General features: G+C 39.7%; 1 protein-coding gene across 1 annotated transcript in view; it reads right to left on the bottom strand.

Moving 5' to 3' along the window:
• itpr1b (inositol 1,4,5-trisphosphate receptor, type 1b) overlaps positions 1-25,727 on the bottom strand; it is a 130,734-nt gene that overhangs the window by 64,670 nt on the left and 40,337 nt on the right. The window contains exons 14-39 of the mRNA XM_050039318.1: positions 25,504-25,664; positions 25,173-25,314; positions 24,925-25,083; positions 24,667-24,839; positions 23,211-23,330; positions 22,931-23,122; positions 21,693-21,944; positions 21,456-21,597; positions 21,210-21,363; positions 19,997-20,190; positions 19,777-19,915; positions 19,320-19,374; positions 19,046-19,211; positions 18,710-18,877; positions 17,620-17,691; positions 17,383-17,520; positions 17,111-17,236; positions 16,744-16,944; positions 16,339-16,590; positions 16,041-16,166; positions 15,706-15,834; positions 14,430-14,550; positions 14,131-14,315; positions 9,962-10,110; positions 8,139-8,250; positions 4,043-4,078 (exon numbers count right to left, since the gene is read on the bottom strand). Of these exons, the coding sequence (XP_049895275.1) occupies positions 4,043-4,078; positions 8,139-8,250; positions 9,962-10,110; positions 14,131-14,315; positions 14,430-14,550; positions 15,706-15,834; positions 16,041-16,166; positions 16,339-16,590; positions 16,744-16,944; positions 17,111-17,236; positions 17,383-17,520; positions 17,620-17,691; positions 18,710-18,877; positions 19,046-19,211; positions 19,320-19,374; positions 19,777-19,915; positions 19,997-20,190; positions 21,210-21,363; positions 21,456-21,597; positions 21,693-21,944; positions 22,931-23,122; positions 23,211-23,330; positions 24,667-24,839; positions 24,925-25,083; positions 25,173-25,314; positions 25,504-25,664 (3,864 nt within the window). The remainder of the gene's footprint in view (positions 1-4,042; positions 4,079-8,138; positions 8,251-9,961; positions 10,111-14,130; positions 14,316-14,429; positions 14,551-15,705; positions 15,835-16,040; positions 16,167-16,338; positions 16,591-16,743; positions 16,945-17,110; positions 17,237-17,382; positions 17,521-17,619; positions 17,692-18,709; positions 18,878-19,045; positions 19,212-19,319; positions 19,375-19,776; positions 19,916-19,996; positions 20,191-21,209; positions 21,364-21,455; positions 21,598-21,692; positions 21,945-22,930; positions 23,123-23,210; positions 23,331-24,666; positions 24,840-24,924; positions 25,084-25,172; positions 25,315-25,503; positions 25,665-25,727) is intronic.

The following is a 25,727-nucleotide window of genomic DNA, read 5'->3' as shown; positions in this document are numbered from 1 at the left end:
CCCCAACTAACATTATGCTCACTTCCCTTGCACTCACCACACTCTGGATTGAGTGACTAGTCTTCAGTGTTATTTTCCTGCTGGTTATTATCCTGCTCTGACAACGTGCACTTTCAGTGTGACTAATTTAATTATTTCAAGAGAAGCTCCCAAAAGGTGTACAAACATTGAAGTTCCCATGAAATGAAAATTTCCCGGTTTTATTCCCATGTCCCTGGTTTAACTGAACATTTGTCTCTTGTTATGCCAAATATATGTAAAAAGTCCAGTCCAGTAAGACTTTGGGTAACTAACTGGCCACACCGGTTATATAAAACCGCACTTCACCGTTTGTGGGTTGTAGTAGCTAGCTAAGAGAGCATTATGGAAAGACATAGGAGTAGATGTGTGTTTACATATTAGGCAAAATCTATGTTTTCATTTCAAAATAATGTGGCTGAGGTCTAAATCATTCATCTCTCCCTTGTCCTCCTACTGATCTAATGGCGAGGGGTGTGTATGTGGAGCCAACAGTCCGCAGCAAAGTCCGCTGTAGCTCTGTATCGTACTCAACTCTAAGCCTGCCCACTTCTTAGCAATCCAATCAAATGAGAAGGATCTGATTTAAATCCCTCTTGTAATTGTAAAACGCTCAGATATACACTTTCACTGAGAAATACATCACAGCACAGAAGCTAAAGACAATTTAACCTCCATTTTACAGGGACTTTAAGGTGCTGTGCCAAACAAAGTTTGTAAAACAATCCAAACACGGAGTCCACAGACTAGCTTTTCTCCGGAGCATTCAACCACATTACACACCCCTAATCAGTGGACTCCATTGACTCCATGGAGTTTGCTCCATTGGAGATTAATCTGTTGGCATGTGAGCTTAGTAGCCTCTGTGATTTTCTCTATAGCACCTTTAGGACTTCTTATCTACAAAAGCTCCAGAAAAAAGATAAAGAAGACATTGATTTGCGACTGTTTTGTGAAACTAATGTTTCCAGGGTTAGTCAAGGATGGACTAAGATACTTAACCTTAAAGGTATACTATACAGGACTGTCAGTTACTGTTTGTAAACTTGCTCGCCAGCAAAAGTAAAAGTCAAACCCAGATTCCCTCTCCTTTGGTATTTCGCCTCGCTTTATTTGCATTTTTTTCAGCATCGTGCCTCTTAGACATGTGCTGCTTTCAGTCTGGCAACTGATCTCTACCTTTAGAGCCCCAACTTTACCTGAGCACTGTGGGGGTCCATGCTCATAAACGTCCCGAACACAGAAAATAAGAAGAAAATAAGAAAATACAGGCAGAGGGCAGAGTGGAAATATACGGAAAGATACACCCCCACGCACTAAGAGTGTGTAATAAGTGATGATTGAGAGGGTTTACTTCTGTACGAGTCTCTTCATTGCTTTTTAGGGAAACCTTGAACGTATATCTTTTAGTGAAATTGTAACAGCTACTGTGCTCACATGGCAGCTCCGTTTGCTGATGAAGACCTTGTGATATGGTTGAAAGCTCCAGCAGAAAACTTAGCAGACCTTGAATTAGGACTGTTCTGTCAAATTTTACTGTATATTTCTAAATAAAGTAATTAAGTATGAGTTTTACAATAAAAAACAACTGATTTGAGAGCAAAGCAACACAAATAAAAAACTTTTAAAATAAGAAAAACTAATCAAACAAAAGCAATAAATACAAAGTAAAAAAAAAAAAAAAAAATGCCCCTTTTTCACTAGATTGGCTCTGGTTCTTGAATCAGTTCTCTTTAGGATTCAGGGAGCCTCTCGAAGCAGCCTGTGTTTTCACCAGTTTTGAGGCACTGAGCCATGGAACTATTGTAATCAAGGATGCGTCACAGAAGTAAACAGTAGTAGCAAGATGGACAATCGCATTCATCACCAGCAAGCTTTTGTTCTGTTATTACAGATATTTGTTTTATCCAGAAGATATGCATGGACCAACTATTAATGATAAGGAGATGATTTCGCACTTGACTTTCCATCCTCTCTGTCCAACCTACAGACACGCCTACTGATGTCATGGTTTGCACTTCAGGTCAAGGAAAATCTGCTAGTTTTTGGCTCGAGCTGTGAGCCAACTTTTTGGGGTTTCTGAATCAATTTATTTCGGTCAAGTAGAGTAGACCAACTTTAAGTCTAAATAAAGAGAACCCCAGCAGTCAAAATGAGTGGACACACAGATCACTTTTTCCAAAATTTCTGGGTGTTAAAAACAATTTTTGGTTATTACACCTCCCTAAAACTAAGCCAAAATCTATTGGTATTTGTAATTATTGTCCTTTAAAAAATATCACCCCTACAAAATAAGCCAACAAAAAGGAAAACTAATAGCTTAACTAAATGTTTCGAAAACAACTCTCCTAAAACTATGAATAGACTTGTCTAGAATAGGTCCCCTCCTATGACATTAGTCACGAGCGACATGTGAGATACGGTTTCTCTGTAATCACACCCATAATCCCTGTGACATACCACAAACAGAAAGGAGAAACCTGTTTCATCCACTTCCTTAAGGCTACAGGTCGTGACCACAAACATATTTTTGCAATGCATGCGCATGACATGCACACCGCCCCACACACAGTCCAGCCCCTCTGTGTTATGAGCTATCTGTTGGAGTGAACTAATGGTGGACTATCCCAAGCTATATATACACTCACACCTGCTCTTGTAATGGTGGCAAAGGGCTTACAATATGCTCCGCCACCACCATCCATCAAAAGGGGGCTGTGCACCATGTAGACTGAGTGACCAAGAAAAATAGAAACATCTCATTGATGTTGACTGGTAGTAATAATAATAACAATAATCAAGATTATGAACTAAAGATTAAGGGCAAGTCAATAATGAAAAATGAAATTGCATGACTGAGACACACTTCTCCTTAATGGGACAGGAGCATGAAGTTTAAAGAGACAAAATTCCAGCAGGTTGTTGTGTTCTGAATAAAAGAAAGAAAAAAGGAAATCACCCTCTGTCCCTCTACGGAAATTCCAGGGCCCAAAAGTCCCACGTAATTTGTGATGAGCAATCTTAGCTGCATATATGTGCTATAACAGGCAAGCTATGGGACTGAACAGACTTCATAAAGCTGTTGAAGGGGATTAACAACAGTACACCTAAAATAGGTTCAAATGCTGTATGCCTGCATTTTCCAGATGTATTCAGTAAAATAGTTTTTTTCTAAAACCTAAGAGTACACTCCAACATAGCAAGTAAGTACACGACCATTACAGGCACAACAGACAGGTATGTGCATAATGCGAGCTGGACATGCTAGCAGTATGCTACATTTCTAACATGGGGATCTGGAGCAACTCTTACAGGCACGACACAAGGAGGGATGGACTGAGGCAACATCCACATTAATACGTTATCATTTTAAAATGGCACTTTCAAAACAAAAATGATCTCTGTACACAAGTGTTTGAGCACCATTTCAACAAGTAATGACCATGACCATTTACGTACACTGAGTATGCAGGTAAACTGGAGGCAGATTTTCTACTCTGCCGCTGCCTGCTTAGTTACAGAAAATCCTACAAAGATAGCGAAAAGTAAGACCGGAGATTTCTTGTTTTGGCCCAGCGGAAAGGTTGAACTTTAACTGAGTGTAACCCATGAGTATAAGGCGATCGAGGCGGTGGAAAGCAAATTGTGAAAAGGACTTGTGTGGGAAAGAAATACCCACAAACGTGGGTGCCTGCGTCATCATTTTCAAAAGTCTCAGTGTCCACGGTCCACCCATGCAGACTAAAACACAACCCTGGAGTTAAAACGGGATCAGCAGCATTTTCAAAGGTCTCAGTTTAAGAGGTTCCAAAACGCCAGAGTAGTGTTGATGCCAAGCGTCATGGTAGCAATAGTTATGCTTTTTAAAACAAAAACATATTAGTGTGGATGCAGCCTGAGCTACCAACAGGTGTCACTGATGAGAATGTGATGGTCGAGCGTCTACTTGCAGCACAAGCATGTCTAATGCTGTTAGTGGGAGACAAACCAAATGTACATCATGATAGTAAGTAAAATGATAAACCTCAGCCACATCCATTTCATCATCAAAGGCAATCAGCTGCAAGAGAAAGAGTATAGGGAGCAGAGAGTTAGTAGAGCTAGATTAGTGAGCTACAAACACGCAGCATGTCAAGTTAGGTAAAAAAGTGATGTGATAGGATAGCATGTTAATAACTGTTAAAACACCCCCTGCCTTCGTACTTTGATTCACAACATTAAAATCACATACAAAGCTTGTTTGACATTGATTTACAGAAAAAGATTTACATGTTAAAAACAGTATTTACCACCTTTAAGTCTATAAAAATGTTAAGAGAGTGACAGTGATTATACAACTGTAAAAACGTAGTACACATTGTATGTCTTCAACAATTGCTGAAGTCTTCTGTGAGTTTACACAACATGTCTTCCTCTTAGCAAGGCTCAGTTTTCGAGGACAGTCTGTTCTAATATTTGCAGCTATGTAACATTCTTTCCTTCCTGCTTTACGTCGTTCACCTTGCTTTACCTTGAGGGACACCCAGAACCTTGGAACTACTCTTCTGCCCCTCCCTGACTGAATCTTCCAGGTCTTACCTAAAATGACCTGTCTCTAGTATTAATTCTCGCTGATCAGTCTATAAAAAAAACATGCTTATCCTGATTACAACCATTGTGGTTTGATGACGTCTAACATTAAAAAATAAAGTAGACTGTGGGGGTGAATACTTTACATAAGCATTTTCCATGAGGTTGAAAATAAAAAAAAATGTTTTCAACCTCCACAACCCTCTACAGCAAACCTTTTTTTAAACTCAACCACATGTAAAACATATTGACTGAAGTGGACTGTGAATGCTCTGTGATTAGCTCATGTTCCTTCATGGCTTAAACGCAAATGTTCTAAAATATTTTATGTCCATGAATAAAGTGTGAGATGCTTTGTATGGATGTTTAAAGTCATCTGTCATTGTGTAAGCAGATGAAATACGGAAGTTCTAGTCTCTAAAACAGTAGACAACTTATGTACCAGGAAGTAAAAGTAAACGTAGATTAACAAAAAAGTTGCTGCATTTTAAAGATGTACTTAATGTATCTGCTTTGCCATTAGAAGAGACTTATGAGTACAAATACTGTCGCCCACTCACAGGCTTCCCACTTGTAATCTACAGATAGGTATCGTTTGGGTTTTTCCAACACTGGTGTTAAAACAATGCTTTTAAAATGTCACTGGTGCCTAACGATGCCTGAACCGACACTTTTAAAATAAAAGTAAATAAAAATAAAGCACAAAACGACGGTCAACGACATAAAAGAATGGCTTTTTCAATTTCAAAGGCAAATTTAAACTTGAAATTGAACAATATTTTGTCCCTGAACACTAAAGTATACTTAAATATACAAATAGAAATAAATACAAAACAATATTAAATTCACATAATAATTAAATCCTGACCCAACTGCAATAATTTAACACAGAATAACAATTACCAGCAAAATAAATTTTGAGTTGGGATCAATAGTTGCCTCTCTCACTCAGGAGAGACTCAATAGCCACAGATTTCTCCATTATCTGTTTAGAGACAGCTGAGATTGTCACTACAATGAGAAAAGCTGATCCTCCTTAAAGGGATACTTTGCCAAAATTTAAAACAATGTCTGTGTCACTGCAGTGTGGGTAGTGCGTGCAAATGAATGGTATAAGGTGCCTCATGTGCAGCCAGCTCCAGGAGCTTCCCATCCAGCAGCAGCCAATAACCGTCAGATGATGGGAAACACAACATCAGTGACATCAATGACATGTTTTGCATCATGCAGTGGATTTTTGTTCAAGGCACAGGCAGAGCTCCTGGAGCTGGTAGCACTCCCCACACCGCGGTGACACAGACATGGATAAAAATAATCTAAGTATCCATTTTAACAGTCCACCTTAAGTGAGCCTGTGCAAGTTCCAATGGGAGGCTTACTTTGTTCGATAACTTAACCCCACCACCCCCTTAACTTAACCCCCTTCACCTTAATCAGCAGGTGGCAAGAAAGACACTAGCTTGGGTTCTGAGGAGTTGTAGCATGTATAAACTGAAATAAAGCCTAAACTTTATTTTTGTAGGCGAACCCAGAAGTTAGCATCACCCTGGTTCTCTCATCCAAAATCCAAAGGGATTTTTCCATTGGATTTTGTATTAGTCATCAGCTTGGTGGCAAACAAATGTTTGACACTTACACATTTTGTTCAGCAAGATAATCTTCACATTTGAACATAACTCTCATCTCTTCAGAAGTGTAAATGCAATCACCAGAAGTAAAAAGCTAATGTAAAGCTATAAATTAACTCCACCACGGTCAGATGACTCAACGTCCCCACCAAAACGAGGCTGTTGAGCCGTGTTCAGCATGATGACTTTCTTAACTGTCATTTAGCCACTTGTAAGCGGCTGCCTTTTTAAAGACACCTAAAAGCGTCAAAATTTTTGATTGGGTACTGACGTATTTTATGCCGTAGAATAAAACCCAAAAGTATTTTAAGCTTGTGTTAACCACAGACCTTATATCAAGCATCTAACCAAAAACCCATTCAAAAAATACCACTGACTTCAAGACGAGGAAACAAGGAGTGCAAAGATGCAAACTCATCTTTGCACTACAGTTTTAGGACTCATTCTTGCAGCACTCTATTGCACTGCTACGTTAAGCTTCATACTCTCTGCTCCAGTCAGTGCAGCTGGAGCAAGGTCTCTGGAGTAGTAAGCAAGTGTTTTATTGAATTTGTGCCAAAAAACAGAGCTTTGGAAATGGCTAAAATAGGTTCCCTTTTAAAAGCTTAGTTGTTCTTCCTTTGCTTACAGTTAGATATGTTGATGCGGTGCAGGGCTGCCCTCCTGTCTTCCTAGGCACATTCAGCTACTTTTAATAATACCACAATACAATACATATTTCTTTAGCTCTAAATACGCTTTTGAATTCTATTTGAATTGGTCTTCAGAGCATGCCATGTTGGTAATATAAGAGGATGTATGTTGTATTTAATGTATGTTAATATTCTGTATGCTTGTATATTCAATACACCTCTTTGCTTGATGTGCTGAGGGGTGACTCATGAATGAAGGCTAATCTATCCTATTAAAGGTGCCCTGTGGAGGTTTTGTTAACAAACGGTTATTGTGTATTTCCATTCATTCCATCCATTTCCATATTCTTGAATGCATTCCCCTCCACATTATTGTTATATCCTTGTTTACATTATCAGTCTTTGTCTTCTTCCCTTTCTTTTGCCTTTACTGTCAACAGTTTTTGATAGTGCCTGCATCCTGTTGCATGTATGTACTATTGCACATGCATTGAATACAAACAGAACATAAGAAACTCCACAGAGTACCTTGAAAACATACTGCAGTACCTGCCTTTACATCAGAAGTAAAAATAATGCCTTCAATTTCATGTACCAAAAGTCCAGTCCAAAAGTCTGGGGAAGACATACTGCTATTGTTAAAACAAGCTGACAAAGTTGAAGCAATCAATAAAAGATTAGTTTCATTAGTAGCCAATGAATGTTGTGCAAAATGGCTGAATGAGAGATGAAGCATGTGTGATGTTAAGCCCCACCCATTTTTAGGTTATCAGCTCATTAAATGGCCATTATCAGTTGTTATTGCCATTATAATGCTTCAGACAAGGAAAACTGTACCTACCAGGAGGCTAGAAGATATCAAATGTTGTAAAACAGTCACAGTTTTGTTAAGTGTAGGTGCCAAAACTATGTGTTTAGGGTTAGGAAAAGATCGTAGTTTGGGTTAAAATAAGTATGTTATAGTGGGGAGAAAGCAATAAGGGAACTAATCTTTTATTAAATATGTGCCAGTGTTTGCCAAACCGAGTACTCATAACCTGCCCTGTTTGCAGTGACTTGATGACTTACGTATGGATCTTTTCTGTTCAGTGTGCTATACAGGCACCTAAGGCATACAAGGACAGCTCAGCCTCCTCGTTTACTTTACCGTTATTTGATCTTATGTAAGTTTGGTGCAGTGGGACAGGGACACTGTATCCTGAGTCAGTAAAGTCTTTTATCTCATGTGTGGGTGAATCTTGGGCATGATCACAAGCAGATGATGAAAAACAGGATCACTGAGGTATTGTACCTTCTCCCCATAGCCACGGTCTTTTGTCATCATTTCCCTCAGTGTCTGCAGTACTTTGATGCACAGACGCTCCTCATTCTCCTCCAGCAACTGCTTGGTGTGTTTGATCAGTCTGGTCAGAGAAAGAGAAAGAAAAGTGAGTAAACTGGACTGGACTGGATAAAATAATGGATGTTGCCACTGTGACGTCACCCATTGGTTTGTGGACTTCTGTTTTGAAGCCTCGAGTTTGGCATTTGGCTGTTGCTATCTTAGGTTTTTTTTCAACCAGAAGTGACCATACTGGGAGGAGAGGGTGGAGCTAACCCTAAACCTAGCTGCTAGCTTGGCTAGCATGGTGCATTTACAGCTATGGTTAACTGCGATAATGCTAATGCTAATGCTAATTTTTGCTAGCGAAAGACAAAAGAACAGGCTTAAAACCATATGAACATAATGTACTATAATGTACTTATTGGAAAAAATTCTGACTCCTTAAAGGGTCTTTTAATACAACAAAACACTGAACAAGACTCTTTTAGGGGACCATAATGTTACAATTAACTGTCATGAAGTGAAAACACACTGAAATAATGACAGCTTTATGCCTAGATTTTGTCTATGTGAAGTTACGCCCTGGTTACGATACTTATCCAACTTCATGGCAGGGACTTGTCAACGAATGTCACCCGCCTGTAACTGAAAGCGGCCACGTCCTTAATCATGCCTAACTTTGACCCTTTATAACATTTAAACTGGTGACTAATATAAAAATTCCGCCCATGTACGGGAAAACTAGCTTTAGAGACCAAAACTGTCCCAGGCTGTAAACATGTTTCTTTCTGCTGTAAAGTCAGGCATTATATCATGGGGGCTATGAGGACTGACTTGCTCCTGAAGCCAGCCTCAAGTGGCCGTTATAGGAACTGCAGTTTTTTGTACTTCCACATTGGCTGCATTTTTCAGCCATGGAGGTTGTAGCGTCAAGCCTCAACTCCTGTGAACATCACAATTTATTACTGATTTCATTCATACAGTGATCTTCTTGAAGCCCATAACAACAGATTTGGATGATATGGACCTTACAGCACACTTAAATGTCTTGGATGTAAATAGACATTACAGACAACCACCAAGTAGGAGGTTATTTAGAGTGCATGTAGAAAACTTCTCAACACCAGAGACGACGTTTTTGAGCTCTCAGGGACCTATAGAAAGCTCAAGGATTAACATTAAGTAGTGAGGGTTGACACACTTTTCCACAAACCACTGTAGTCCACAATGGCAGCCATAAGTAGCAGGATAATCCCTGTAATGATTGCGGCTCTATACATCCAGCCAGATTCCTGTAATCCAATCTGAGCTCTTATCAGACACAACAAAACACAATAAATTACAGCATATTGGTGTCCAAAATTTAAAGGTATGTCCGTGGTTTAAGTTAGGCTCAACAATATGTTTTTACATTTATTGCATATGTTTTGTTACTATTGTGCATTTCCACTGCATCTCACATTTTCAGAATTTCTTACATGTTTTTCCTGCATAGTTGGTTAGTCCTTTTGTTTTCTTTAATTTTGCTAACACACAAAAACCCTTCTGGTTTATGGATGATGGGAAATCTAATGTATCCACTACAGTGAATATGTTGCTTGATTTCTTTCTTTTTCTTTGGTCAAAATTCCTTTACTAATGGGCAAAGTGGTTTGAAAAATCAGCAGGCTTTCTGGTGTGCTCATGGCAGGAAGCTTATAGTCCTGAACCTCTAAGTTGTATGTAAAATGTAAATTAATTAGAACATAGTTTTATGGTTAAATGAAACCCAAAGAGCAAACCACACTTACTTTGATATGAATCCTCCACTTTCACATTTCTTGCGAGCGTCTGTGTTCTCAGGGAAGAGTAGCTCTGGACGATGTAGGACATCAACAAGCACTGAGAGCTCAGCTTGGACCAGCGGCCTCAGTCGGTCCTCCAGCGCTGACACTATGTCCTACAGAGAATAGAGACATACAGACAGAGCTTAGACATGGCCAGGAAATGAAGCTTTACACTTGATTGTTACTTTCTGACTGCTGATTTTACAGCCTTTTTATTGCGGCTTTTTGTAATGAAATCCAATGGTAAAGATAAAGATAAAGACAATTAAAAGTCCATTCTTGCAATCTGAGGTGGGACACCATCCCCATTGTTAGCAAAATGACCAAAGTGCATCCCCTTTATTAACCTGCCATCCCTCTCCATCTGGGGTCCGGACCCAGACACTGTTGGAAAGAAGACATTCTTAGCTTTCTAATGATATCAGTTTTTGCCCCCCAACATATTATGCAAAATACGTCACATTACATAATGACTGTCACCAAGAAATCATTTGGAGAAAAATGTCTTCAAAGTTTGCAGTACGGTGGCAGCAAAGATACATCACAGAGCCCACTGGCTTTTCAAACTAGAAGCGCATGCTGTACTCTGGGGGCTGTCCTAAGGTAAAAAAAAAAAAAAAAAAAAAGAAGAAGATAAAATACAAAGAAAAGCTCAGAGACACTTTTATTTTTTAGTCAACAAGGTAACAAAACCTGCATACCCAACAACACTATGTAGGAGGATGAGAAAATATTGTTTATGTCTGAAGAGCTGAGGCCCGTTTAACTAACAAAGTTAGCATACAGTTGGCAACGGACTTCACATGAAAATATTCACAACTTGGATTAATTTTATGAAAAACCTTTTGATTCTTTTGATAGATGGACCTTTACAGACTAAACGAATATAAATAATCAAGGATTGGACACATGTTCAGACTTCAGGACCACTCTAAAGGTAGGGAATAACCAACTCATGGTGCTCATTGTCTCTGTATATTGAAATGAGCCACTGAATTAAGAAGACTCTAACCGGGCTAACGGTGTTTAGCATGTCCATACTGACAAAAATGTAAACATTTAATGTTATATTTTGATGCACAATGCTAGGTCGCTTAGAATCAGACCAAGCCAGTAGCAACCCAGTGGGTTTTAAGAGGTTTTTATATGCTGAAAGCCATGACTTTGATTATTGGAAATTAGATGAAAACCCATAGTCCAGACTCTGCCTTGTAACTTTCACTCATAACTTCAGGGAGACACAGAGTGAATGAGGGAGAGTGGCACTTAGTAGGACCAGAGTGCAGGTAAAAAGTGTTTGCAGCTTCTCATCCTGCCTTTATAAGCTATAAAATTGTATTTATGATCGGAAGAAAGGTTCAAAATTCTGACTGACAAAACTTTGTTGTTTATTTAAAAAAAATAAAAAAAACAACAACCAAATGACCAAATATCGAAATGTTGACATAAATCCATGTTTATGTAGAATGGGCTGAAGAACAAGGAGGGTTCCTGTTAAAAATTGCAATCCACTTACATACTGTATATTAAAGTGCATTAAATCTTTAAGAGAACTATTAGATAGTTTGTTGTGCAGAGTTAAAGGATTGCTTCTGACTCCAATCTGTCAGCATCTTTCATACATGCATCCACATCAGATATTTTATCTAAGAAATCCAGCCAAATATAGCTTTAATTTAATCTTAGAGAAACAGTAAGTAACATAACCAGTAGACTACACACTGTACTTAAACAAAGCAAACCCTGTGTCTGATGCACCACCATGTTCCACTTCTTTATGCACTTCCTGTCACGTCTGGTGATGATTAGTGTGAAAATATGCAAATATGTGAAGGTGCACCATGAAAGCTGCTGGTCTGGTGATGATTAGAGTACTGTGTGAGCTGTCTAGTGAGTGTCAGAATAAAAGGGCTATTAGAAGTTGAGAAAAAACAGAACAGGCAATGAATAGTGTTGAAGCATACATTCTAGGAAATGTTCCCTAAATCAAGGCAACCAAGAAATGGGAAGGAAAACATTTTAGGAACCTTATCATCTCTGCCTAGGAATGGGTTGATGAAATACCCAAAACAACCTTGGAAACTCAATGACAATATTATGACTGGGTTGGTCTCATAACTGGAATCGTTATTTTTGATTAAAAATAATATGAACTCCTCAACCGCACCCTTACCCTGTGTAAGTAGAGATAACAGCTGCACTGAACCAGACAATTCAGACATTTTTCAGACTTCCAGTGAATACTGAGTCATGTCTTACAAGAAAAAAGGGTGTAGCAGCTTGGCCAATGACTAAAAACAGGATGCAATTAGAAACCACTTCTCTTTTATCTTGGTTGCACTCTTGGGATATTACCAAAAATCACACATACACACCACTTTTATACACTAAGATGTAAAGGCAGTCTGAGCTTAAGTGAATCATTGTTGATTTTTTTTAAAAATCTGAATCAGCTCTATTGGCCCAGTATGTTTACACGATGCAAGGAATCTGACTCGGGGGGTTTTGTCGCTCCCAGCGGGCCTCATTTGCTATTTTATGTGTAGAAATGTTTGCACACAAAATAAGCGCACATGCAAAATTATTGTCAGACTCATGACATCTGCGGCCAGCCAATTTTGTTTTTACTACAGTGCGTATGTTAGTGAATCCAAATAATTTTAAAATGACAGGCGTGTGCCTGCTATCTGCAATCAGCACACATCCACCTTTCTCTATGAAAGGAAACACTTCCCAGCACAATCTGCTGTTTTCTTATGAAATGTCCTTGTAGCTAGGAAACCGATGGTGGACAGACTGACGACGGTGCGTCCGATGACTCAAACGTCATTCCAGGGAATTACATAGCTCCAGCTAATCTTGTCTTAGTAATCAAAAACATCTGATAAACCATTCATCACCTCTATTATACGTATATGTTATTGTGGTTTCTGAAGAAGCGCTCTCCTCAGCAAGGCATCTGCTTGGCTGTAAATCAGAATCTTATAGCCTGCATGCCTGTTAATAGGAAAATTTATGAATCCCAGATCAGTGCGCAAAAAGTTTGCACACACCGTTTAAGCACCAATTTGTGTGTACACACTGTCTGTGACTAAGGTCCATTGTTTCACACTGTTCAAGGACTGAATTTTCAGAACAATAGATAGAAATAGATGAACAGCTAAAAACAAGGACAAGAAAGCTAAACAAAGGCAAAATAAACTATATTATCTACAAATAAGTGAACAAAGTATATAATATATGTATAAAGCAACAATGAACAACATACAATGCCTATATACAAGTCGAACTGCTTCTGTGATTTGTAAACAAGAATGAAATAGTGCAAAGAGTGCTGGAATACATACTGAATGGGTAATGTAATAGACTACTTTATATGTATGAAGTAGGTGGATATGTACAGTACATGTATGTATACATATCTGTATACAGTGTATACAGCGTAATTATACTGATATCTAATATATTAATAAATTATATTTTAACATATTAATTACATCTTAAATTTATGATTTCTATAAATGATATACAAGACACATTTGATGTGTCATTTATTCTTTTTGTGTAATTAGTGTAAAAGTGGCCTAAATTAAATCATTAGTATAAACATGGAGCTACTAGTTGGTCAAATATCTAATCAATACAAAACCAATCAAGGCTGCGTGTGCATGCTTGCACCTTCTTTAGTCCACTTCAAGCTCCTTTCTGCCAGACTGACGAGGGCACAAATGACCATCTTGCCACTACTAAAAGAACTTGATATGTTGTACCACTCTGCAATCACGTGTAGCTAATGTATTTTATACAAGCCATTACTGCTTCCTGTTGTCCTTAATAAACTGGCCTGTGTAATACGCACAGCCGACAGAGAGATAAAAGATATAAAATATACATATAAATAAATTTAAGGAGTTACAAACGTCTGACCGAACAGTTGTTCTTCAAACAAAGCAATGTTTTATTTAACCAGTGGGTTTTATTTTTGCCATCCCGCCACCTTCCTGCTTGAGAGGTCGCTGTTAGATGACGTCTGGTTAAACTATCAAATAAATTTAAATGAATGGAAAACAAACAAATAAATTAATTCTACTAAAAATTGTAAGGAAAAAAATACAGCATGTTATGCCACCGACCTGTAGCCTCTCAATGATGTTTCTGTAGTCCTTGGAGGAAGTCAGGCCCGAGTCTCGTCTGGAGGTGTTCTTAGCAGACAGCCTCCAGCTAAGGATGCTCTTCTGCACAACATTATTGGACTTCACAAACAAGTTGTTCACCTGACTGTCCAAGTCCACTGGGATGGCAATGGCTCTGCTTTTAGCTGGTTACAGGTAAGAATATAGATATTTATATTTAATGTTTTTATCATGTGCCACGATGCTCTTTTATAAAATGAAAGCAGAGACAGGTGATTGATGTTAGGCCAGTATCTTACCCACGTCTGAGAGTACTTTAATACAAGCCTCCACTGAGGCCTTCTGAACCGGGTTCAGCCAGTTACAGTGGTACACCCTAAACACTCCCTGAAGCAGTTGTACAAATACTGGCTGACGAGTCTGTAAGACAGAGACGGAGAGAGCAAATCAAAGAAAAAAACACAATAAGAGAGTAAAAACTCAAAGCAAAACAAATACTGCATAGGAGAGATGGAGTACAAAAACAGTGAATACAAATTGAATAAGTGTCAATTGTGCTCCCTGACTAGGATATACGCATAACCCACTTTGTGCCAGAGATCTTAATGTGAGGATACTATAGCATCTATGGTGGAAGGGTCTACAGTGCAGCTTTGGATCCAGTCGGAGAGCTGTTTATGATCATATGCAATCCCAACACATTACACCAGACCAGTGTTTAGCAGAGTAAAACTTGTTTTCCCACCATGACAAAAGAACAACATCTACAGTATGAGCTGGCCACAGTCTTAGAGTACAATAAATACCTCCGTTATCTTTCCAAGAATGGCTGCCTGTTGCGAGAAAAAGAGGGTTGTGATGTCATCATTTATTGGTTAACCTCAGCAAGCAGAATTCTCAGGATGTGCAAAGGCCAACATGAAACATGAAATGTTTTGGCCAACATGAAAGTAAATCAACCATTTCTACTGGGGCCAAGTCAGAACGAAACAATTCCACAGAACAAGCTATCAGGGTGCCAGTTGTGTAATACTACATCACAACGTTACTGCACAAGGGATTTAGCCATCTATGAGGCGTAATGGTAATGATTTACTGGGAAAGTTGTGGGCGAAAGGACACCGTAACACCAAGGTCTAAGAAAAGGAGTGACCACGATGCGTGAATGCATCATCTGCACCACGTCCCAGCAAAACCTTGTGCAACACACCCACGGATCTGGGAATAACAGAGTCTGTGTGCTGACTAAGCTATGAGAACATGTAAACCCACACAGAGAAGATACTTCCTAAGATTCAGAGCCTGTTAATAAACACACAGGGTTGGGAAACAAAACGTGGGGGAGAGTTACCGTTACTTACATACAAACGGCGAGCCATCTATGCACAGGGAAGAATCATATTTTATAACATATATATATATATAGATATGTATGTAGTGGTATGTGAGCATGGTTCGCCTCTGACAAACAGTTAAACTTTAACATATACATACATGATTCATAGACTTCAAATGGCATCTGCTAGAGTGTTTGTAATATGTATTTCAAATGCAGTAGTACACAATCCAGATTACCTGCAGGCTTGTGCTCTGGTCAGAGAAAGGAGAGCTAAAGAAACACGTGACAATGCTCATGACGGTCTCAGTTACATAACGCTCCAGCATGGTGTCCGCATGCTTCCTGTCACTGGTATTGTTGCACACCTAGGCAAGGGCAGAAAAGACATTAACATGACGCACAGCCACTGGATCACACTTCCTGCATGTGGGCAGCAGGTAACATATTTACTGCATGCTGTGTTGACACAGTCCCCCAAACCCATGACATAATATAAAGCAGAACAGCACTCTATCGATCACATCGTTTGATAATAGTCAAACTCACTTTGACCAAATTTATGGTGGCTTACCCTACAAATGTCCACCAGGAAGTTCTCAAATAGCTTCCACATGTGGTTGGAGGTATAAATCTCCTTCATCTCCACCTCTGTGTCCACATAGCAGTGGTTCAGGAAGTTGATATAGGCAATCTTCACCTATTAGGATCCAAACAAACACACTTAAATAAGACACATTTATCACGGGTGGACTGGTAATCCATGGACAGAAACTAGCCCTTAAGCAGTTTGTTTCCGTGCACAAAGATTCTGAATACCAAATAAGACACTATTCACCTCAAAATAAATAAATAAAAGTCATTATCTATACCTCAGGAATACAATCTTCATGGGTGACGACCCGTACGATATCATCCAGGGGCAGCAGGGAGTTACACTTGATCTCAGTGTAGACGTTCTTGCCCTCAGTGCAGACAGCCAGCAGCTCCACCAGGTGGATGTGGTACATTAGAGGGCTGTTTTCATCCATGCGGTCCCGCTCCGAACGCATCATCTGGACCAGGGTCTGGAAGGAGGCACGGTCGTTGTAGAAGACCAGGACGTCCTCGCCTGAGTTCACCAGCTGAGTGACGGAGAGTCACAGCAGAGAGTACAGTCTTATTACCAAAAGATAACAGTTCATCTGTAAGTTAGCATTAATGGTAGCATCAGAAAAACCTTACATTACTAGTGCCACAAATGTTCTTTCATCTGGCCTAAAGATCACAGAACTGACCTCCGCCATGACAATGTCCTGACACTTCTTGATGAACTTGTTCTCGGCCTTCACAATGGTCTGCAGGAACTTGAGATATTGGACATGACGACCATGAGTCTCAGTGCAGTGGACAAAGTGCTGAACCACTCGTTCGTTAATCTCACTGCACAGCTGGAAGTTATTCATGAAGATGTGCTGCATGGTGACTGCCTCCAGAATCTGCAAGAGAGTTGGAAAAAGAGGGGACAAGAAGGACAGTCTGTAAAAATGAATAATGACGTGTGAATTTTCCTTTACAAAGGTACTACTGTATTTTGGAAATTGAACCACATCAACTGTAGAAATCAATCCCTACGAGTAAACCCAAGATGTTTGCACTACTCACCCCTGGGTTGAGAAACAAGTTGATATGCTTGTGGAGAAGAGCCTGATTTTGCTGATTCCCTGCACAGAAATTCTGCAGGAACTCATGAGCAAGTTTCATGATCTCCTGCATTCGGACATCCTCACCCTAATACAGAAAACACATGGTAAGACTTCCCGTTAATTTACTTTACATTAATGGGGAACTGTAATGCATTGTGTAAACGCTATGAAGAACTGCAATGCTTCCTAATTATTCTGCATGTGACACAATTTTCAGCTTCAGTGTTGCACCTTCTCATAGGGGATCTGTAGGAGCTCCAGCACCACACTGTGAGCTCCCATGTTCCTCAGCAGCCTCTGCTGCTGTTTCTTACTCTTCTTCCCTGAGCTCCCCTCCTGGACACACAGCTTACTGAGACGCAGCAGAATCTGAACACACACACACACACAGACACAGCAGGAGGATTTTAATTACAGGCAACAAATCACCAACATGAAAATACAAGATTAATACACAAATGAGCATACCTCTTTTACAACCCTGTAGTTGTAACTGCTGGTGCTTTCTGAATTCTTCTTGTCTGATGTAGGTGAGTCTCCCTGTTAAATAAGAAATAAGGAGAAAAATCCTCTAAATCGTACAGCATTACACTAATAGATTGCTGCAGGGATTATGTTTTTTTTTTGGTGTTGCTTTGGGAGATTGCCCCAGTTCCCTTGACAAAAATCCGATAGATTTTTTATTTTATTTTATTTTTTTAACCCATTCTTAATCAGTTAAATCCCGTTGAGATCAGCAATCTCTTTTTCAAGGGAGACCTGGCCAAGACAGCAGCATAAGAAAACGTTACAGTCAAGCAACAACCACAATAAAAAAACATAAAAGATATACAGTAACATGTAGAAATATGACAACACCTTCGCACAATGACAATGACAAGAACGCTTTAAATCAGCTGGAGAGAGCAATTCAAGTAGTTTCTAATCTTTTGAGGACTATTCCGAGTGAGAGGAAGAGAGCACATTCAAGCTTTTGAAACAATTTGGATTATTGCAGGAAATAAGATCTGTGACAAACAGAATTTGACACTTAAATGTTTTGTTCAGCAAGAAAATCTTCACAAATTGACACCACTTTAATACATTTTGAAGCAGAAATGCAATCGACAACATTGCAAGCTACAATGTTAGGCCATAAACAAACTACTCCATGGTCACATGACTTTATCATCACCACCATGTTCTGTACTCATTTAGCCACATGTTAGCAACTGCCTGTTTAAAGACAGATAAAAATTGCAAAATTCACATGTAGGCTATTAACTGACATATTTTGTGTCGTAGAACAAATGTGAAAGTCTCCTAAGCTTGTGTTAACGACAGGTCTCATTTCAGGTATGTAACAAAAGACCAGTTCAAAAAACCCATTGACTTTGAGACAAGGGATCTGGAAGTGCAAACATGCTAGCTCATTTTCAGGTTTTAGGAGCCACTCCTTTACCACTCCCCAAAAGGAGTGGTAAAGGAATGACTGTCAGCATTGGTAGGGTCCATAATGAACTCACTGTCTTCCTCAGTTTAACAAACGTTTTATGTTTTCATTTGCAGCACATCGTACCTTCTTTTTGTTGTCAGATTCTGAAGGTCCATCTCCATCCATCCCATCTTCTCCTTGCCTCTTATAAACCCACAGTTCAGACTTCTCTACAATAGAACGCAGCTGGTCCAGATCTGACTTGATCTGTTTGTAGTTATCCACATCCTGACTGGTCACCAGCAGCTGAACCTACATTTACAGTAAATGAGGAGTGTCAACAGGATTTGCATCAACTTAATCTCAGAAATCCTTACATTTCTCTGTTGTCAGTTTTGTACTTGTGAATTTATGAGTGCTGGCCCAGATGTGTGCATGTGCAGATATTATAATGAAGTATTAAAGAGTGGTAAGACCCACTTGTTTGAAGGCCATGAGGACCTCCTGCCTCTGGCTGAAGTGTCTGAAGAGCAGATGAAGCGCTCCAGACACCAGGGGAGGGTAATCATGCATTGTCAGATGCAGCAGGACCCTAAGGAATGTACGACCACCGTGGTCATCCAGGTCGAGGGGAGTATTCTCCTCGCTAAGAAGTCATTGGGAAAAAAAGTTACATGAAATTTATTTATTTATTTATTTATTTGTGTTACCTTATCTCAAAATAGCTTAGGAAAGACTTTTAAGCTAAGATTACCTTCCTCCAAAAATCCCCTCTGCCTGTTCTTCAATGTTCTCAAAATCAAGATTTCCTGGAGTTATTATAAAATATCAAAGAATTAATATTTCAATGAAATCCATTTCAAGCTGTTGGGAGACAAAATAAAATAAAATAACAATAGCACCAATTTGTCACAGCAGGAAAAGCAAAGATGAAACAAGTTTCATCAAAAATTGCCCTGTTCCTTTACACGTTCCAGTTTCTAGAGTTATGTGTTTTTGCAGATAGTAAGAAGTTGTTATTATGCCATATTTATGAAAGAGAGTTTGGCGTAATATTTTCCACTTGGGGCAGGATTGAAAATAATCTCAAAAAGGAATCTAGTCGTAGTCTTGCAAATAGTGATCCTGCGAATTCCCCAGTTTTACAATTACAACCGTGCTTTTCTTGCTATGACAAAAAAAAAAGCCCATTAAATCAGGTGGCATCTTACCCGGCATCTGACCTGCGACATTATTGGTTCCGTTCTGACTGGCAGTGTTGTCTGCTTGTGGGTTGTTCTCATCAAACTCACGTTTGAAAATACAGAGCAGGCAGGAGATCCTGTAGTCTAGCCGGACATTTAAAATGAACTGAAGGAAAAGATAAAAAGTTACAATGCAAATACAAAAAGTGTTGGCTTTCAAGGAAGAAGCAGTGTCCTGATGTCCCACCTGTAGAATCTCTATGACCTTGAGTTTCGTGTCCATGACCATGATGTCTTCTCTCTCTGGTTCAATCTGTGTTTTCACCACATCTCCCTCAGGCTGATGTGTTGGTGTGGTGGGCAACAAGCCGCCTCCTCGCAGCACTACCTGGGTCATCAACTCCCCGACTCCATGGATGGACTTCATCACATTACTGCCAGCTACAGTACATGCAAAAACAGAGCAATATACCCATGTGGTAACACGTTACTTGAAGGTATCTACATAAGGGTGACATGACATTGTCATGAACTTGTCATAAACATTATGTACATGTCATAAACGTTTATGACTGCTGTCATTAAGTGTCAATCGGTTTTTGTAATGACAGGTTGACATTGTTTGCGTCAAGACTTGATTATGACAACTTGACATTAATTAAAGTGACATTACCAGAAGATGTCTTTGTCATGACAAGTTGACATTAAATGTGTTTGGGGTGTCCTTATAATGACAACTTGACATTAACCAGGATGACATTACCAGAAGTTGTCTTTGTCATGACAAGTTGACATTAAATGTGTTTGGGGTGTCCTTATAATGACAACTTGACATTAACCAGGATGACATTACCAGAAGATGTCTTTGTCATGACAAAGTTGTTTATGACTGGTACATAATGTTTATGACAAGTTCATGGCAGTGTCATGTCATAGTTATGTAGATACCTTCAAGTAAAATGTTACCAAACATGCTAATCTACATAAGGTATGATTATTTGTAAAGACTGATCTTACTTGTTTTTACTTTTTTTATACAAGAGGCTATAGGGAATTAGCAATAAAAGATGAAGATGGATTTGAAAAGAGTAATGCTATGGTTAAAAAGTCACTTTTAGAATGGATTTTACAAAATCATTTTACTGCTTACAAAACTTTACTGTAACCCATAGTTAAAAACATTTCAAGGGTAAGTCATACTTTGTTTTCTACTACACATCTATAAAGATATGGTTTTGACCCTTCAGTTATTTGCAGGTTCTGTATCTGTACATTGCTGCGAAAATGAGAAGCTGTCCAGTGTTAAAATAAATGCATCGGTCCTTGAATAATGTGTTTGAGACCAAGGGAAAAAAACGGACCCGCTTTGTACAGTGATGCAACATCCAAGGTAGTAAAGGAAAAGGTTCCTAACTGATGTACAGTAAAACAAGTTAAGCCTAAAGGAGCTGGATGTTTACCTTTGTTCTCCTCTCCTTTCTCTATCTTGTTGATGGGATAAATGGTGCTGACATGGACACAGTCTAAAATGTTCAGTAAGATCTTTGTCAGTCGCAGCAGGTCGCTAAAATTGTAGAAACCAAAGTATATGAGGTTCCTTGCCAGGTTCACTACCTATGGACAAGAAAATGAAGAATCGTGACTTGTAATATCATTTAAACAATGCAACTAATTATCTGTTCAGACCGTCCGCAAAGAACCATTACCTCAAAGGTAAGCTTGTTTTTCTCCTTGTCAGAGAAGGGAATATTCTGCGACACCACCTCTCTCAGGTAGTTCTCCACAAAATCCATAGTGAGACAGAACCGCTCTTTGATCTCATCTCTGGTGGTTCCATCGTTGTCATAGCTGGACAATTAGAGAAGAAACACACCTAACAGATGCTGGGACATCTTTGGAATGGCAGTACGAGACAATTGAAAGTACTCATGAGATGCACTCACTCATCAATGGCGATCTTAGAGGGAATCTCAGACCAGAGACGGGCGTATTTGACCGGTGTGACCTGCTCCTGAGGGTCACGGTCCACATGCATGTGCAGCATCAGGCGGCAGAAAGACGCTCGCAAGTCAAAGGGCAGGTCCTCGTCAGACATACAGCGCAGGATCAAATCAACATCCAGCTGACCAGAGATCTTGTTGATGGCCAAGTACTGACGGTCCAGACACATCCGGGCAAAGAGATTCAACTGACACCTGCGAGTTTGGAATTATTAGCATTATGTCTTTATTTTAACAAAAATGTAGTTAATGTCACATTCAATATCCTTGTATATAACTTTCTACGTGTGACATTTCTGTTTAAAAAAAAATGTTTTGCAGGTAAATACTTAAAAATAAAGGCAGAAGATCATACTTTGGTTGCACACGTCATATTTTTTATGAACAAGCAATTCTTGAAATTCCTAGTTTATGACTGTTGGATACTACATTACTGTGTATATGTTGTCATGTGCACAATAGGGTTGAGCACCATTTACATTTTAACTGATACTGGTACCAGTTCCGTAATTTGAAGCATTCATTAGCACAAGAATTTCCTTCGGGATTAATGAAGTTCTGTTGAATAGAATTGAATTAAAATGCAGTTCTGCTCCTCTTCTCCTTTTTAATTACCTATAGAGCTAATCCTCTGTCTCTGTCTGTCTGCTTGTGTGTGTTAATGCTGCCCATCTAGCATACTAGGCTGTTACTAAAATAATAAAGAAAAATAGACCAGACACTGAAACAAATACAGAAGGTAGTCTCTGCAGCGATAGCTCTGGCTCACTGAGAAGCTGATGAAGTGACTGACGAAGCAGCTGACGGAGCTCCCTGGCCAGCTTCCTGGCTTTGGGGAACTTCAGCCTCCTTTTTGAAGTTGAACCCAGTGGCTCCACAGAGCTTCACTGCATGCCACGGCCTGCTTCTTGGCTTTAGGGCGCTACCGCCTCCTGTCTGAGGTAGAACCTGGTGGCTCCACGGAACTCAGTTGCCAGTGTTGGAGCAACATGGCTGACTTCCAGGCTTCAGGGCACTTTCGCCTCTTGTCTAAACCCAGCGCTCAAACCCAGATGTGCTCTCAGGTACCAAAATTTGGCACAGGTGGATTGGTACTCGGTAGTAATGATGTAATTCGGTCAGTACACTGCAAAATACCAAGTTCAGTACCCAACCCTTGAGTATAATCAAAAACATCTCACCTGTAGTAGCTGACCACCTCCTGGTCCTCCTTCTGGCCTTCCTTTGCATCCTGAGCCAACTCCCGAATGCTCTTACTGCGGATCTCCTTACAATTGTCTTTCCAGAACAGCCAGACCTCCTCTTCATCCTCTGCCTCCACTGGACTTTCTCCATTCGTTGGCGTCTCAATTTCAAACCTCGACAGGACCAATCTGGAGGACAGCATAAATGCTATTTCAAAACCTTCATTTCAGTTTAGCAAAAGATTTCTAATAATACATAAAAAAGTGGGAAGCTTACTTGGTTTCTATGAGAATGTCAGCATTGGTAGGGTCCAGTACTGCATTGCAGATCAGCTCCTGTGTCACAGGGATGGACTTTTGCATGGACACGCAGAGATCTGAGAGGTAGTCCAGAAACCTGGGTAGAGATAACAATAAATTCATTTTTTTATTTATATTACATAGACAGTAGTTTATAGGGGACCTATTACACTTTTACATATTTTGTGTCTTAAATATAGTGTTACGATGAAGGATGTCTATATTAAACATGGCCAGTCTCAAATATTAAGATAAACATATGTATATGTAATCCCTGTGAGCAAAAAAAACTCAGGCTTTTGACTGTTCTGAATACTCTTTTTTCAACAGTTTTTTTCTACTTTGACTAAAGCATGACATCACAGTGTGCTGGACTTCTTTATATAGTCACCTGTCCTGGCACACTACTGCAGGTGTTTCCATTAAGTAGCCTACACTGCTACATGTAGCTACATGTAGCTACATGCTATCATCAGGGAAACATGTACTCTTTGTTGCTGATGCTGATGATGATCATACGTTAAATTCTGTCGTTATGTGCCGGTTGTGTTTAGAAGCTTTTATTGGGGATTTTCTTCAACTGTGAAAGTGCCACAATACACAGTCATTCCCCAGCTTAAAGTACACTACTAACGTACATGCAGCTACATGCTAGCATCAGGCAAACATGTAATCTTGGTTGCCTATGTTGTAAATTTCTCCTCGTTTCGGTTGTATTTGGAAGCTTTTATTGGGGACTTTTCATGGTGAAAATTGCTGCTGTACACTGTTACAGTCATTGCCTGGCTGCAATGACAATGCAGAGATGCTGAGATACAGAGGACTCAGAAACGCCAACCAATCAGAGCAGACTGGGCTTTACAGGGAGGGGGAGCTTTAAGAGACAGAGGGTGAATGCAGATGCTCCAGCACATACAGCACAAAGAAAATAAAATGTTTTTGGAACATTAAAGCATGTTAACATGCTCAAACAGAAATCTTAAATGCACAGTATGAACCTGAAAATGACAGTAGGTCCTCTTTAAGGGTTAAGTTATTGCATAGGCAATTTTTAGATTATATTACCAGCATATGTCAGCAAGTACAGGAAATACTGATGCCCTTCTATCAGTACTACAGTATAACAGTTGAAACTGTGAGGCTGTCCTTTGTCTGTACCTCTGAATCAGCCTGATTCACATATCATTAACAGCACTTGACAGGGCTTAAACATAACACAAGCACACACTAACAGTCAGCAAATTAGCTCCAGTGCCAAGGTCATGCACAAGCAGTTCCACTCATACTCCTCTGCACACATTTGAATTCATTAACATACATTTACATTCCTCAGGAGTCGTTATACAAACAAATCTGACCCAAACTGGCCGCAGCCACTTCTTCTCTGCCAGTTTATATACCAGCCAAAGCCTGTCCCTTCCTGTGAGCCTCACCTCGGCTCCCGGTTCTTCCTCACTAGGGTCACAAATGTGTCTATCTCAGCAGCAGTAATATGTTTCTCCAGCAGTTTGCGGTTGTTGTGGAGCAGAGCTGTTATTGTGTCTTCTGCCAGCACATCATATCCTATCTGCTTCTGCATGAAGCGGAATTGTTTGGCTATGTATTCCTGTAAAGACAAGGAAATGGGGGTGATTACTGCAAAGAGAAGGTCATAGTGTCAGGGGTCAGAGTGGAGTTGTGTGTCCACCTACTTGGTTCTTCCTGTAATCCTGCTGGGAATGGCGTAACACTCTGTAGCAAAGCCTGCAAATGTGTCTAAACGGAGCATGACGCTGGTCTCCAAGCTCCTCCAGTCGTAGCATGGGACCATCTCCACTGTCTGTGAAAGGGGCTTGGAGAAGTTTGAAAATCTGGAATGGAAAGTTTAAATATGCAAAAATGTAGTTAATCATAGACTTTAAAATCAGTGCAGTTACTGTCTCTGAGGTTTAAGACCAACCTGCTTCAGGATATTCTGCTCTCTCATGAGTTTCTGTCTTTCTCTGTTGGGTTTGTTAACCATGATCTCCAAAACATCCTGCCCACTGTTGGGAATGTCCACCACAAAGAAAACTAGATCCTCCAGGAGCTTTGTCACAAACCTGAGGAGTGGACGTATATACAGTAAGTGTACAAGTTATACAGACATCACAGGCCACTTTAAAGACAGAATTCAGCAGTGAAATCTCAGTATCCCTACGGGAATATTTACAAGTATATACATAGTAGCACTATATAACATATTGTAATGTAATATTTTAAGTCCACAGTTTATATACGCCTCTACATACCTTCTTTCATTTTGTGTAATGGTGCCCTTTTCAAGCTTGCCAGCGATGGATGCCAGCACTTTACTCGCATCATTGGCAAAGTCTAAATCACGCACTTCTGCTGGTGGCACTGGTACAATGGCAAAAGCTTCCTTGTCCTCTTTTACAGCTGATGTTCCAATCTGGAAAAATCAATTACTGTTAGTTTATCTTTTAAGAAAACCTCAGCCGTGCTGTACATCCTG

The sequence above is a fragment of the Epinephelus moara genome, chromosome 24, assembly GCF_006386435.1.
Source record: "Epinephelus moara isolate mb chromosome 24, YSFRI_EMoa_1.0, whole genome shotgun sequence".
NCBI classification, from domain to species: Eukaryota; Metazoa; Chordata; class Actinopteri; order Perciformes; family Serranidae; genus Epinephelus; species Epinephelus moara.
This window is presented reverse-complemented; position numbering and strand designations above follow the sequence as displayed.